The 17,254-nt window shown below is 37.0% G+C and overlaps 1 protein-coding gene across 17 annotated transcripts in view; it reads right to left on the bottom strand.

Moving 5' to 3' along the window:
- Positions 1–17,254, bottom strand: part of KDM4C (lysine demethylase 4C) — a 437,058-nt gene that overhangs the window by 112,434 nt on the left and 307,370 nt on the right. For 16 of the 17 annotated variants that reach the window (XM_053907888.1, XM_053907903.1, XM_053907887.1 and 13 more), the window contains 2 exons: positions 14,038–14,093; positions 11,475–11,583 (listed from right to left, as the gene is read on the bottom strand). In XM_053907888.1, the coding sequence (XP_053763863.1) occupies positions 11,475–11,583; positions 14,038–14,093 (165 nt within the window). Of the gene's footprint in view, positions 1–11,474; positions 11,584–14,037; positions 14,094–17,254 lie in introns of those variants that run through there. The other variant, XM_053907902.1, reaches the window with a different exon arrangement.

Below are 17,254 nucleotides of genomic sequence, written 5' to 3'. Positions count from 1 at the left end.
CAGAGTATACTGTGTTTTTATTGGTTGAAGGACACATTTATCTTTCAGGAGAACATGAGACATTCTTTCTTGCTTGTCTTCTTATGAACCAAACTATTTCACTTCCATAGATTTCGTTTTCATTTTCAACTTTGCTTTAAGAAAAACTTAAATGCAACTTACAGGGCTGACACTGTGTTTACTATTACACTTCAAATAAGAGTTTGGAATGGCAGATACACTACTATCATGAACCAAACGCACATCCAGAGAGAGCCCAGTTGTTCACCACCTCTGAATTACTGACCAGTAATAGTCATTGACCATCACATGCCTCTAGCCCTAACAATCTAGGAGCAAGCTGTTAAATAGCTACATACCCACAACAAGGAGGATTCTGGGACATCTCTCTCCTGAGCAACAGGAGATGAACTATAAGGACCTCAGATTAAGTATGTGCAAAATGTACTTCCCCCGAACCTTATGTTCCTTCCAGTGGTGGAGCCCTGTGCTCAGGGGCTCTTGGGTGGCTCAGTCAGTTAAGCGTCTGACTCTTGGTTTTGGCTCAAGTCATGATCTCACGGTTTGTGAGTTGGAGCCCCACATTGGTCTCTGTGCTGCCAGCACAGAGACTGCTTGGGATTCTCTCTCTTTCTCTCTCCCCCTCCCCCACTTGCACTGACTCTGTCTCTCTCAAAATAAATAAACTTAAAAAAAAATAGTTGAAATACAAATATGACCATGCTACTCCACTTCTTAACAGTAATTAAAGGTTCTCCAGTGTGTTTATAATAAAGTACAAAGTCTTCTAGAATAGCAATGTCCACAGAAATACAATAGAAGCCATACTACAATTTTTAATATTTCAGGAGCAACATTAAAAAATGGGTGAGGGTAGAGAGAATGGAGAATTATTTGTTCAATGAGTAAGCTTAATTTAGAAAGATGAAAAAGTTCTGAAGATACAGGGGCATGAGATGTAAATACATTTAATGCTACAGAAATATACACCTAAAAATGATTAAATTGAAAATTTTATGTTAAGTATATTTTACAATAAAAAATCAGGTGAAATTAATTTTAATATATCTTATTTAAGTCAACAAATGTAAAATATTATCATTTTGACATGTAGCCAATATGAAAATTAATGAGACATTTCACATTCTTTTTTTTCATACTGTCTTTTAAATATGCTGTGTACTTATTTGCACTTACAGCACATCTCAACTATGATACTAAATTTTCAAGGGTGTTTGAAATGTATACCTACCAAAACTACAATTGTCTTTCATGTGTTTATGCTGCATCAGTTTTTAAGTGTAGCTTATTAAAATTAAATAAAATTTAAAATAAAAGGGGAATGTGAAAATATAGTTCCTGCCAACATTAGCCCACTGCCCACCTGCTTCAGGTTACATAGCAGGAGTGGAAATTAACTGTCTCAGGACGTATCTTAGTCAGGGTTCATTTAGAGAGGCAGAACTGTTGTTGGGCACTGTACAACAGAGGCATATTTTAGGGCTAGACATTACCAGCCCCTGCATGCTGGTGCTCCATATCTGTGGTTGGGCCTAAACTTGTGGAGGGTCAGTGGAATGCAGTGGGAGGTGTGTCCATGTGAATGAGAATAAATACAATTTTTTTTAAAATTTTATTTGAGAGAGAGAGAAAGAGAGAAGGGCAGGAGGAGGGAAGGTGAGAGAGAATCCCAAGTAGGCTCCATACCAAGCACGGAGCCTGATGCGGAGCTCAATCCCATGATCCTGGGATCATGACCTGAACCAAAATCAAGAGTTGAATGCTCAACCTACTGAGCCACCCAGGTGCCCCCAAAAAACAAAAATTTTAAAGTTCAATTCTTTAGTAACACTAACCACATTCTAGGTGTTCAACAGCCATAAGTGGCCGGTGGCTATCATGTTGGACCGCACAGTTCCAGATCATCTGAGGCTTTCTCTCCTCAAGACTCCAATCTCCCTCTTTATACTCCATGCTCCAGCTCTACTGAAATTTCACTTCCTAGACCTTACAATTCCCCCCACTTCCAGGCTACTAAGCATACTGACCCCTCTTCCAGCTAGCTCTCCTCATCTTTCAGGTCTCAGATTAACGCATTGCTTCTTCCAGGAAGCTTTTCTCCACCTCTGGATTGCCAACCCTGATACTCCAAATATAGTAAGGTCCTTCACTGCAGTCCAGATTTCTACTACAAAAGATCTTTTCATACTGCTTTGCTTGTCTAATATTTGTTTGTCTAATGTTCAATAACTTCCATTATTCTGTAATATTTGTAGAAATGAAATAAAATCTATCACCTAACCACAAAGCAAGCCTTAAAGAAATAATTATTGAACAGATAAATAAACAAACATACAAAATAGAGCCAGGAACCTACTCCCTCCTTAGAAACATTTATCTGCTCTGTTCCTGATTGGCCAAATGGCAGCTCACAGAGACTATATTACAGGCCCTTCACTTTCTTACTTCATCCTCACAACCACCCCAGTTTACAGATGAGTTTAAGAGAGATCAATCTGCATGGCAAGCTTGCTTAAGTGGAGGACACTGGATACAAACAGCCTAATCTCAATGTAACAGAGACGTACAATTACATGATCCAAACAGTAACACAGATGAATGTAAAGGCATTTTCATATTTCAATCAGGAAGTCCAAACTGTGGCTGGCTAAAACAGTGCTGGTACCTGTATTTATGAACTCATGTTAGAAAATGACATCACTAAATTATAGGGGCCTATAGGGGCACTTGTACCCCAATGTTTATAGCAGCACTCTCAACAATAGCCAAATTATGGAAAGAGCCTAAATGTCCATCAACTGATGAATGGATAAAGAAATTGTGGTTTATATACACAATGGAGTACTACGTGGCAATGAGAAAGAATGAAATATGGCCCTTGGTAGCAACATGGATGGAACTGGAGAGTGTTATGCTAAGTGAAATAAGCCATATAGAGAAAGACAGATACCATATGGTTTCACTCTTATGTGGATCCTGAGAAACTTAACAGAAACCCATGGGGGAGGGGAAGGAAAAAAAAAGAGGTTAGAGTTGAAGAAAGCCAAAGCATAAGAGACTCTTAAAAACTGAGAACAAACTGAGGGTTGATGGGGGGTGGGAGGAAGGGGAGGGTGGGTGATGGGTATTGAGGAGGGCACCTTTTGGGATGAGCACTGGGTGTTGTATGGAAACCAATTTGACAATAAACTTCATATATTGAAAAAATAAATAAATAAATATGTTCCATACAAAAAAAAATAAAAAAAATAAAAGAACATGTCTAAAATATACCACAGTGATATGTTAAATTAATTACAAGTTATGGAAAAATTCACCCTCTATACAAAAACATCTCACAACCTATTTTTGTAGATTCTAAAAACACCCTTCTGAGAGAATAAACAACCTAATTTATGCTAAAATATTAGAAAAACAAATAATAATGAATCCACTGTTTCAAAATAATGACTATACCTTTCCAAAACTATAACCTCTCTGCTATCAATCACTGTTAGCCAAGGAAAACCCTATAGATAGTTTAGAGCCACCTAGCAGCTGCCTTGGTTTGGCATGTGTTTGTTGGCATTGGCCCAGTCAATGCTGGAGTGAAGGGGGGGACCCCATCTCTGGAACCTCGACCCCAGCTCACTAACCCAATTAAAAGATCCATCAGTAATCACTATTCACACAGATAAGATCACAAAAAAATTGAATAATTCAGAAATGCAAGCTAAAAAATAAGATTACTCTCTTACAATATGTTTTAATCGTGAATCATCTGAAGTTCTACTTATCTATCTAATAATGTTGCAAAAATTAGTCCCCAGGAAAAATGAGTTCAAAAGTAAAAATTTAAAGATTCCAATCAATTTCCTTTTGCCTCGGAGTTTTCTTTCAGCAGATAAAGAAAAATCCATAGTAACAAGATAACATTTCATGCATTTACACATCTCCTATAGATGTCTACAGCCTTCAGAAAGTATATTATTTGTAGTCATGCCTATCTGACATTTTCCATTTTACTCAAAAGATTTTATGGTTTGGTATTACAGCAATATACAAATTTGACAGCTTGCAATAGGATCTAGTCCCTGTAGCAAATCATTGTGACAGTTAAGTACTATACAGCTACTAATGTACCTTTTTTTACACTAAACTTGTTTTAAAATCTTACAAAGTTGAGGATACAGTGTTTGTTGAAATCCAGAAGAATAGTCTTAATGATATTGTAAATTTCATACTGAATTTATTAAATCATAGGATCCTATACATCACACCACAATTATGTCATTAGTAGTATAACTTATTCTTCCTTCAGGAGTTCACTTTATTAAAAGCAAATTTTTCCTCAACTGCATTTAAACAATAAAGTCTCTGGTCACGGTCAATGTTTATTATTCTCTTAGAATTCCTCTGTCTTTGAAAACAACTGAATATGTGAATAAAACAGTACATAAGTTAATGTGGAACACAATGACACTTTTTGATTGCTTTATAATGCTGTTTTTTTTTCCTTCAAAGTGATGAAAGATAATCAATATGTCTTTACATTTTCCAAAATGCATTAACAGAGGCTCTGTCAAATACAACCGTGATTCCTTTAGAAAGGAAGCAAAGCTGATCTCTAACACTGCTGTAACATTAACTAAACAGGACTTAGGGTGATCTTCCAGCACATGAGGCAGACCTCAACTCTCTCAGTAATTCTATTTTTAGTATGCAATACATCTGATAACACAAGTCAGTTAGCAAGAGAACAAGTGCTTTATTCTAAGAAATAGGAAGCCTGGATGTATTTTTTTTTCCCTTGATTCAACTCTTCAGATGGAACACCACAGTGAAACCACTCTATTTTCAGAATTGATGTACCTTTCAAAACTATAATCTCTGGCTTTCAAGTTCACTATTATTTGCCTTCAGGTACAAATTTTAAAGTGTATAGAGGCTTCTAAGCAGAATAGTTGGTCTCAGACAGATACTGAAAGGCTTGTAGCTCAGTCATCATTGCAGTGTAAATTCCTTTTCAAAATAATGTTCTTCACTCAGAGAACACTTGTGCCTGTGCTCAGTTCACTCGTCAAATACACATCGGAGGTCACTGAAGGCCTGGGGGCAACTTTAGCTATTCCAAAATTCATTTCTCCCTCTATTTGGTTGCAAAAATAGTATTTTAAATGTAAAAACCTTAGGAACGTACACACACACACACACACACACACACACACACACACACACACAGAAGCCAAAGGCCCTCTGCTATGCCTCTGTAAGAACAGATGTGTGGTGAAAGAACAGCGAAAGTTCTTATGCAATGATGGCAATCAACATAAACATCATTTGCTTTGATACATGCATTTAATATTAAAATTTTTTAATGTTTATTTATTGTTGAGAGAGACAGACAGAGCGTGAGCAGGGGAGGGGCAGAGAGAGAGGGAGACACAGAATTTGAAGTAGGCTCCAGGCTCTGAGCTGTCAGCACAGAGCCTGATGCGGGGGCTGGAACCCACAAACCATGAGATCATGACCTGAGCTGAAGTCAGACACTTAACTGACTGAGTCAACCCATGTGTCCCATAAATATTCTTACATTTCTATTTGAGAACTTTTCTCCCTATAGGAAAAAAAAAAATAACTAATGGCTGCATTTAAGGTCTTCTGCAAATTTCCAAGATTTCTTAGAATCTACAAATCCTACTTGCTGTTTTATTTATACCAATTCCAGATCTTTAATTAATTTAATCTTCAAGTGATCGATGTATGCAACAGACATTCATGGTAAGTATGTAACAAATACCAGAACTTCATGCTGTTTTACTCCTTTTGTTAGGTTCTTAAAATGTTCTTCCCTTAAATTTTATAATCAGATTTAAAGATTTTTTGGTGATCTGCTTCCAAAAGACAGTAATGATACTGAAGATTATTTCAGCAGACAATACTGCTGTCTTCTGTGTGATTACACTATATAAAGAATATATTGTTTTACCTCTCTAAATTTCTGTCCTTAATTCTTCTTCCTGATAATTTTTACCTATATATTTTTTTCGATTGTAAAAATTAAAAAAAAAAAAGGAATTCTAACTTCATATGTGTTTTATCTCTATTTCCTTTTCTTGTATTTCCATCTTTGCACAATTTTGTTCCTGAGAGATTCAATTATGACCATGGCCAAGCAATCATATTAATATATAAAACAAAGCTGAAGGAATTAAGAAAAGGAAATGATTGAGTAGATTCTGAGGTCAATTGTTTTCTTTTTGTCTTCAAGCATACCTGTCATCTGTGACTTCAAACAAACCCCTAGACTGGCTGTCCTTGAGCACGCCATTCAAGTAGGGAGTAGGAATGTACTCAGGATCTTCCTCATTATTTGTCCTACAAGGTGCCTTGCTCTGATGTTCACTGGAGAGTGGAGAAGGTATTGGAAAACACAAGAAGGGGTTTGTGACAGGGCTTACCGAAAGAATAATTTTTCCCATGTTGAAAAGTCATGCAGAGGCAAAGGAAATCATTCAAAATGAGGTTAGAAAAATACGAAGTAATCTAGAATGTGCATTAATAATCAGAAGAGTGCTCAGGCTGACAGAGAATAAATGGTTCTCTCTTTGGACATAACTTTGCTATAGCCTATTCAGGTCACTTTCAGCCATTTCTTTCCTATTAAAGGATGGCTCTGCTTGATAACCTGGTGCTTTTAGAGAGCAACCTGTGGCATTTTTTTTAGATAAGGCAGCAATTACTTTCATAACCCTTGAGATAATTACTCTACACAAAAACTAAATGTTATTAAAGAAAGAAAGGAAAGAAAAAACTATCTAGATAAAGACCACTATATGCCAAATAAATTTTTGCACAAAAATCTTGTTTAGTTTAAAAAATAATGACTTTTATTAAAGTATTTAAAATTATCAACCACATAAAATAAAATACATTGTCTTGAAAATAACTCTAGCATCATCATTATTGTCCATTTAATTATCTGATGAGCAGAGGCCACACCTGTGACATTACCAAACAAGGTGGCTGGATGAGATAAAGGTTCTTCGTATAAGCACACACCATTTTAGGATCAACATAATCCACTGATGAGCACTGGAAAAGTTGTTTTCCATTTGCTGTCTCTTTTATGAAAATGGTCATTGTAAATAAGAGGGAAAATCTGCTAAAGTAAACAAATCCTTTCTTATACCCTCTACGGGGGGTGGGGGTGGGGGGTACTTCCTATACAAAAAATTGTACAGAGAGCTATTTCAAAAGCTGCAAGTTGAACCAATGAATAAATAAAAGACTAACAACAGTATTACCAAAACATTCAAATACCTCTGCAAAAATTCCACTATTCCATGTTCTAGAAAAACTAATAGTAATGATCATTTTTTAAATATACAGCTTTCATACTTCAGAAGACATTTTAAACTTTTGTTTGCCAGCAGCTGCTCCTTAAGCCTCTTGCAGTTACTAGCTGTTAATAGCATTGCTTATTACTTATATAGAAAAACACTAACTTGCCCCAAGGGAAAGCTGCTCTTTTCTTATAGCTAAATGAAAACTGAACTAAAACCCTGCCCTCTGGAATTCAGCATTTTGAATGCACAGCCAGTAGCACTTTCGCTAACCTGCTGCCATCCCTCTCTCTGTGTCTTTCTCTGTCTCTGTCTCTTGCTCTCTCTCTCTCTCTCTCTCTCTCTCTCTCTCACACACACACACACACACACACACACACACACACACACACACACCTCTACAAACGTGGGCAGGACTCCAATTAGGCACTTGCTAAGGGAGGTGATTTAAGGGCAATGTGATGAAAACCTTGTACAGCAGCACCACCTAGTGGGCACTGGGGAGAGGCTCAGAGCCCCCCCCCCACCCCAACCCCCACTTGCTGCAGCTGCTTCATGGATGAGCAATTTGTCCTTCCTACAATAGGTCACTTCAGTTTTCAATCCTCAACTGACCAGAAGTTCCATCATCAGAACTCTCAGACAATAGGGCAAGTGCCGAATGGATGTTCCAATTCCACAGGCTCTCCGAAGTACTCCTAGTTACTTGGACTTAATCATCTGTGTGTCTGTGATGTTAATCAGGAAATCAATGCTTGCTTTGGAGCAGCTTACACAAAGTTGTGCATAAATTTACCACCACAACTTTTAAAGGAGAGGCCATAAAAAGGCAGAAGACATTTGGTATTGTCTCCAGCCATGATAATTTTAAGCCAGAACCAGAAATAGTAACAATTTCCTGCCTTTCTTTATTCCGTAAATACTCAAAATTACTGTGTGTGTGTGTACATGCACACACACATACACATCACCTGATTACTATTCAAGGTTGTTCAGTTTTTATAAGAACAAGTAATGTTAAAACACTTAGATTATGTAATAATTATACAGTAGTAAACATACATATATGTGCCAAATTTCATTATTGACAAATAAATTCAAACAATTTGCCAAAAAAAGTTCTCTAGAATTATTTTAGAAAACAATTAAGAATTTCTATTCTCTCAGTCTCCAACTTCTTTCAACCAAGATATTCTCTGCCTGAAAATGACAAAAATTAAAATTTTATCTTTATGTGTATATCTTCCCTATAGACCAGTGGGTTGGTTCTCAATGGGAATGATACTGCCTCCCAGAAGATATCTGGGAGGGTTTGGTCTGTTTGGTCAGGGTTGCTGCAATCCACGAAGCACATGACAGTCACCCAGAACAAAAAATTATCCTGTGTAAAACATCAACAGGGCCAAAGTTGAGAAAGCCCATCTGAACTGTAAGATGCCAAAATACAGGAACAATGCCTCATTTAAAAATATACACTAGGGGGGCGCCTGGGTGGCTCAGTCAGTTAAGCGGCCGACTTCAGCTCAGGTCATGATCTCGTGGTTCGTGAGTTCAAGCCCTGCATCAGGCTCTGTGCTGATGGCTCAGAGCCTGGAGCCTGTTTCGGATTCTGTGTCTCCCTCTCTCTGACCCTCCCCATTCATGCTCTGTCTCTCTCTGTCTCAAAAATAAATAAACGTTAAAAAAAATTTTAAAAAATATACGCTAGGTATCTGGCAAGGTAAGGTAATAATTGTTTGGTGAAATAAATTAATACTGACATCTAATGTTGGCATGTACCAATAGATTACTTAACTTTAAAAGGATACTAATTAATATTGGGAAAGCATACCCTTGACTATACCTATAGGGCACAGCATTTCGTTCCCTGGAAAGGTGCATCCCATACCACACACAGGTGATCATTTGTGAATTTTGCTTTTCAAGCCAGCCTAGCTGAGTCTGATCACCAAGTGAGAAAGACTAGTGCACAGACACTGTGATGGGAGATTCACCACAGTGATGCTGCTTTCTTGAGGATTCTTACAAAAAAGTCATCCAGACTTTTGGCTGTTGCCCACTTTCAAACTATAACTTCATTTTGAGTGATCTTTTCCCCAAAATGAAGTTCTTCCTTGTATTTTCCCACTTAACCACTGTGAGTACTTTTATAAATACCACTCCAAGAAACTCTCCATGCATATTGAAAATAGAAAAAAAGCCTGCCATTTTTAGCCAAACATGTCAATAAACAGCTCTACCTTGACATCAGAAGTAGACTTTAGGTGATCTTAAATTCAGTCAAAACATACTCTTTTCAAGATACCAATTGTTTAAGGATGTAAAACATTCTATAAGGAATATGTGATATACACAATCAAGGTGAAGCATACCACTGAGAAGAAAACAGTAAGCTTTGCCATTTCAGATTTCAAATTTCTAAATATAACTTCCTGAATAGCACTGAAGTGATCCCATGTTGTCCTTTCCTGCTGTTCCCTTAAAACCCCTTTGGGACTGGTGTGAGGAACAATAAATCATTAAGGAAGCATTCATGGACTAGATTCGCCAGGATATAGTTCCTTAAGGGAACACATCAAGAGTAGTGACCACTCATTCTGAGGGGTAACAATGAGGGGTAACTGGTAACAGAAGTCATCTTTCAGGATAGAGAACCAAAGATGATTGTTAAATGCCGTGTTGGAATTTTCGCAAATATGTAACACTTGTAAATTAGAAAAAAATTAAAATACAAGACTTTTGTTAATATTTGTCCTAATAAACATTGAATTCTTCAACATGTGATGAACTCAACATTCTTTAAATATCCTGCCTCATAGTCCTAATTCTGGCAAACTGTTTCTCATTGGGGTGTGTGTGTGTGTGTGTGTGTGTGTGTGTGTTTCAACTGTTGACCAAGATATATGATTTCAAACTTTCCTATGGGAAGTCCATGAGCTGAAGAACTTTTTACTCTCTTCTTATATCACTGTGAGCTTTACAGGGCCATTTAAATGACCCATTATTTCAATTTCATCCACAAAATTTCCATTACCACATCCTGAACATCCTGGCCCTACCACTTACACCTGTCAATGACAATCATCAGGTCACCACATATTTTCTAGTGATGCAAAATTCTTGATGCAGCTTCAATGGAACATAACAATATATACTTTCTCTTCTCTGAGAATGAAAGACTGTAGACTAAAATCGAAGTGCTCATGACAGAGGTCCAGAGACAATATGCCCAGCTCCCTGAAGGGCAAGAGACTAGTAACAAGTTAATAGTTGGGTAAAAAGTTACAGCTACCGTACCCAAAATATTCTATTTTGGAATACCTGGAAATACTTGGAAAGACCTCAAGTCAAAAATAACAAGTACTGAAGAAATTCTAGGGAATTAAATCCATGTGTAAAACACACTCCAGTATTTTCTAAATCATGCAATATAAAATAAGAAAAAATCGTCATTAAATATGAAATTTAAGGGCCTAAACTAATGCTCTCTTGGCTCACACTTGAACAGAACTCCAACATTACTTCAATGTTGAGGAATTAAAGGCCTAAATCTTTGCAGTGAAAAACATTCTTAACAAAGAGAACCAGTAGGAAGATTTCTATGAATGTTTCTAAACCAGTCAGAAGATAATCAGCCAGAGAGTCTGGCAAATTAAATGACTTGTATCTATTCATAAGCGAAAAAAATTCCTTAGTAATAAAAAAACTTTTTCTATTTCTCTGCAAATCTCTTGGTGAAGAAATGATGAAATCAGGTTAGGTACATTTTGCTAAGTCAGGACCAACCAAAGACAGGCCAGAGAGGAAAACTAAACAATTGAAATAAAGATAGATATCTCAGGTATATTACTAACAAACTTCACCAGACAGCCTATGGTTTGAAAATTCACACTAATCCAAAAAAAGTAGTATTCTTTTGCCTCATTTTAAACGAATTGAGGAAGGTTATATGCATATTTATAATATAACATGGAAAGAACATATACAAATAAGTAAATTTAGGAGAAAAGGGTAGAATATTAAATGAAACTAAAAAAAATTATCTTGAGAATGTATACATTAAAAGAAATATTCATAAATTGAAATTAACACTAATTTATGAAGTTAAAAAGAAGCTTTGTCACTCACCAATTTTAACCTCTGTAAAGGTATTCTGCCTACATCTATCTGTGTCCTTTCTGGGACATTAGTGAATCGAACTTCTGGGACCGCAACGGCGCACATGACATGGGCCCACCTATGGGAAAGGAGACATGAAACATAAACAAAAGTTCTCTAAGCTTGCACACCACATACTTCAACTGGGCAGTGGCAATTCTCACAGAGAAGGAAAGCCAAAAGCCTAAACCAATCACAAACCAGACTCTGAATTTTAAACCTATCAGGTGATACCCGGATAGATTCAGTACCACACCTGCCCACAATTGCAACCTGCAGAGTGGGGTGAAGACCGAGACTTGATCCTATCAATATATGGTATTTTTCTACACTGGATCTGCAAAATACTGAAATGTAGGGCTGCTATTTCATTTGGTACTAAAATATAACAGGTGTTTAATATACTTAAGCAAATCAATATGTGGCAAAAGATTAGTTCAATTAATAAAGGGTATGAATTGGATACAGCGTATAATCTTTTACATAATACAAGTGTCATGAAAATTAGAATAGTAAAGTTTTCTAAGAGAATTAGTACTAAGTCTTTAATTAAATCGTTTCTCATTTCAATCGAACTATAACCAAAGGAACTCAAGATAAGGAGGAATGAAATTAGCTGGTTCTCTCACTTCCTACTTAAATCCTAGTATCTCCTCTCAAATTCTGAATTACTCCAGAAAAATGTCCCCATTAACACTATTTAGTTTCTCATAAATGTTATGCCCCAAGTAAAAATAAAGACTCTTGAGGTTTAAAGACACCTTGAAGGAATTACCACATCCATCAGCCCATTTATAAGTCAAAGAGTAGTATGTCACTCAGACTCTATTCTGCCTTTAAAGACCAAAGGAGAAAGGACAAGTGTCCACCCCATCAGGGCATTCTTTCAAATCTAAATAAATATTATAATTCTATAGTACACATTATTCCCTTTTGTCCTGGCCCATGGGTAGGAAGAGAAGTTCTTATCACCTTTGTCTTTATAGGAACCACCTAAATCATCTAACAGTCTGCATGATTTGTTCAATACCCTAGACCTAGCAACACTTTTTAGTACCTTACCAATCACATTAACTAAGACTGAAAGAGGAAGATCTAAAATCAAGCAAATATTAAGTCTAATAGACTGAAATTTATCAACATAGGAATGATAAATGCCTTTACTCTTCCTTAGAAGCAATCAGAAACAAGTGCACATGCACATAGTTAATGCTAATTCAATCATTACATTACACCAGGGGTCTCAACTCTAGTGCCTACAGGGCCAGGCAGGAGGTAAGCAAATATATGTGTACTGGTAAATGATGGTAACCTGGGGAGCATCTGTCCTATTGAGGCCAGGTTCTCATCCCAACATGTTATTGCCATTTAGAGATGCACAATTATATTTCAAGTACAGATAAATATCTGGATTTTTATATAAAATCTATCAACTTCTAAAATTTAGATCAAATTTATAAAATTGTGTGTCAGTCAACTAAAACATACCTTGGGGTTGTATTTGACCCTTTAATGCCAGCTTACAACCTCTGCCTCTACTTTTTTGTTTTCTTTTTGTTTTTGTTTTTTTTAACTGTTTTAAATGTTTGTTTATTTTTGGGAGAGAGAGAGAGAGAGAGAGAAAGAGAGAGACAGAGAGAGCCTGAGCAGAGGAGGGGCAGAGAGAGATATGGAGACACAGAATCCAAAGCAGGTTCCAGGCTCTGAGCTGTCAGCACAGAGCCCAACATGGGTCTCAAATTCACAAACTGTGAGATCATGACCTGAGCTGAAGTCGGACGCTTAACTGACTGAGCCACCCAGGTGCCCCTGCCTCTACCATTTCTACATATTCCTATTACCAAAGGAACCTTTAATATGCTTTGTCCCCACTTTCAATACTAAAATTGGGTCATGAAAATAATACTCATGCAAAAAATATATTTCAATAACCACATTAAAAACCAGATTGCCTTTCTTTTATGTTCACTTAATTACTCTTTCAAGATTCTCTTCATGTTCTCCAATCCCCTTTGTATCTTAAAATTAATGTTTTCTCCCTGTGTTTCTATTTTAGTATACACACTTTCTTGTTAATTTGGTTTTAAAAGCAAATAATTTTGTTTAAATGTTATGACTATGATTGATTTTATTTATCTGAAGGCAACAGATTTCACTGTTTTCAGGCACATTGGTTCTATTAGACTAATAGGATTCATCATATTAAACACTAGGATCCCAATGATACCTAGATGACATGGGCTGCCTTCATTTTAAAAACACCATCAGTAAAAGAGGGGTTATCCTTCATCAGTGTCAGAGACATGGAGAGAAGCAAGACCACCTTTGTCCAGCAGAGGGGAATGTGCTGTGCTTTCAGTAATGAATGGTCTCCGAAGACATGCACAGAATCTCAACTTCAGATCTGGGCAGCAAAAGTTCTGGAACAATGTGTCCAATAATGAGAGGTAAAGCAAACAGTCCACACTGAGGTTCAACATTCTAGACAGCAGAAGGAAACAATGAAATTGAACACAATTAACACATTACTCACTTATTGTTCTTCGTTTCCTTAAGAGCACCCCCTCTCAAATTGCAGAGACAGCACTCCTAGGACAAAAAAACAAACAAACAAACAAAAAAAAAATACACACAATTATCACACCCATTTAACAGACATCATTACTATATATGTAAATATTCCCATAAATTCCACCTTTTTATTTTGAAATTAAAGCCATCAGGAACTTCATAATGGTTATCTCTAAGCAGTTCAAGAAAGGAAGGGAAAGAGAGAGGGTAAAAAGTGAGGGTACACACAAAAATGTTCTCTCTCTCTAGAGATCAATAGACAGACAGGCAGACAGACAGACAGACAGAAACAGATATATCCTAGAGGGAACCATCATTACCCTGGTATCATGTTCATTGCCATCCTTGGGGGAAAGCTGTGACACACAGCACTTGACAGACTAGACAGTATGTACTAGAATTATAGAACAGAGAATATACATATGACTGAGTTCTCTTGTGCTCTGGGAATCCGTTCGTGTATACAGGATAGCTACAGAATAGAGTATTGGCAGGCTCCATTTGATATAAGGATTAGCACAAAGCTCTTTTTAAAAGGTACTCTTTTCACAAAAATATCATTTGGGTCTTTCTGTGGGCAAACGGTATTGCAAAAATCGTACTGATAGACCCAGGCTATCCACCCCCTTCAGAAGAAAGTGCCAAGAAATGTCTCCTCCCCACCTAAGTTTCTATTTTGGGCACTTTTGTATATCTTAGATTGGCATAGACTGTTTCACTTGAAGAGGACTCCCTTTACCACAAATACAAACTTTATCATTTCTCACTAAAACTCTGTGAAAAAGTCCATGAGAAAACAGGGCCAGGGTCAGCCTTTTGCTGACCTATAATTTTTAAATTAAATACCTAAGTAACTTTTAAAATTTTCAACCTCAGGCACTAATAGATGTCCTTTCAATTTACTGAATTAATAAGTTTTTAAAAATAACTATGGGTTATTTTGGGTTTTTTCCCTCTCCACACTATATATATAAAATCTCTTTATCTGTTCTCCAAGGTGATCTTCTTTAACTAATGTTGACAGTTTTGCCTAATTTACAGGAAATCCCTTTAACTCATCTACTATTAATACCGGGATGTCAAACTCCATAGCTTTAATTTTTCTGAGTAGTGAAATACCAAAACAACTCAGGAGAATCAATATACCTGTATAACTCCTAACAGGCAGCAAAAAAGGCAAACAACCAGAAATGTTCAATGGGTTTGTGGGTCTGGAAAGCCTCTAAACATCTATTTGAAATTTCCTGGGTTATTATTAAAAGGTTCAGAGCAGCAAAAGCTGCCATGTGTATATACATCTGAATCCAGTATAAACCCAGCTCAAGGAGATAACTTGATGGATTTTCTCCGTAACAAAGCCAGATTCTAGAGGCCTTTGAAATAATGGTTTTGATGAAACACACGTTAAAAGTAATAGTTCAGTCCGAATATTACCAGTTCAAATTATTCAATATCTAAAATATTCAAAAACAATTTCATAAAACATTACTGATTTTAACTATTTTTCCAGCATTTCAACACACTTTCTACAGAGAGAGAAAACGAAAATGAAAACAAAACACGAGGTAAAATATTTTCATTGAATATTTAAAAATACCAGGATTGAAGTGGGAATGTGGCAAAAGAGGGCTGTGGAGGGTGCGGAGCTCAGACACTAAGAGCGTAAGAGTTCTGATGAATGAAACTAGTAGTGAGAAGAAGCCTAAAGGGACACATTAGCAGAGTTAAATACAGCAAAGCAGCGTGGCAACTGCTTTAAAGCACCTGAAGAGGATCCCGGAAAGGGGCACGCACTGCAGCACAGCACCACACTGGGAGGAAAGCGTCCTCTCAAACAGAACAGATAGACTCTCGATTTTAAGTGAAGCTGAGAAGGCTTCCACTCACCACAATATAGAACTAGTTCTTTCTGGGGTTACCAGTGACCTCTGTGTCACAAAATCTAACGGATAATTCCAAGCCCCTGGTTCACCTGACCTCTAAGCGGCATTCAACACAGGTATGTGAAGCATACCTGACAATTTCTACCGGTGGTTTCTATGACCCTACACACCCCTCACTGTCCTTCTCCATCTCTAGCTGATCCTGTGCTTCCTTTAACAGCCATGTCTTCCACACTCCTTAAACACTGTAATTTTTGTAAGAGTTCCCGTTTACTTCTTATCCCCATCTACTTGCTGGGCATCTGATCCACTACCTTGACTCTCAAAAGGCTGGTGAGTGACTCAAACATTAATTTCCTGGAATGTCTGGCTAACACTCGACAGGCATCTCAAACACACATGCAAAAATGAACTCATGTCTCCTCAACTCGCCACTGTTTCCCATCAGTGGCACCATGTACCTTTCTAGCTCATGCTGGAAGCCATAATTTTCCTCTCATCCTAGATCTAATCACTTGAGTTCTGTCGATCCCATGTCCAAACACATCCTCCTCTCTCCACCATCACTGCTGCCACATTAGTTGATACCCCCAGTGCCCTTCAAGCAGACCTACTTTACTGCAACAGCCACTCCAGGTCAGTGAAGAACTAACCAGAATGGGTTTGAATGCTTCCCAGGACTTAACATCATTCCAAAGGACCAGGATCGTCAGGCCTAGACCTTGTCCACCCTTGCTCTGTACTATTCTATCTATGTCTTTATTAATTACACTGAACACATCCTTGACATCTCAACCTCAATGTTGATTCCTCAAAGAAGGCTCTCCTAGTTTCCTGGCCCAGTTACTTCTCACTCATTACTCTTTTTAACTATTTGTTGAATTCATTTTGCTCTCCTCACTAAACTGTAAGCTCAATGAGTGCTGTGGAAATATCTGTCAGGTTACTCTTTCTCTATTACAATGCCCAATAAAGAGTACATCTTCCAGATGAATTTGTTAAATAAATGAGAAAATGGCAAACTAGGGCAGAGTGAAAATCTTGAAAATTACCAAAGGTTTAAAAAACTGCAAAGATCATTTTCACATACTGGAGCACTAAGGAAAGAAAGCTGCAGGCTTTGGTAACTTAACATGGACTTAAGAAACAATGATTTGACATGGAGTTATTTTTGTCACAATTTACCTGAAAAATCATCTTTCTTAGTAAAAGAGAAAAATATTCCTGGCCAGTTAGTTATTTATATTATTTACATGATATATATGATATCATGGTTTCTATTTAATTCACTCAATT

Source organism: Panthera pardus, unplaced genomic scaffold (assembly GCF_024362965.1).
Source record: "Panthera pardus isolate Hobbes unplaced genomic scaffold, ASM2436296v1 HiC_scaffold_20, whole genome shotgun sequence".
Lineage (NCBI taxonomy): Eukaryota > Metazoa > Chordata > Mammalia > Carnivora > Felidae > Panthera > Panthera pardus.
This window is presented reverse-complemented; position numbering and strand designations above follow the sequence as displayed.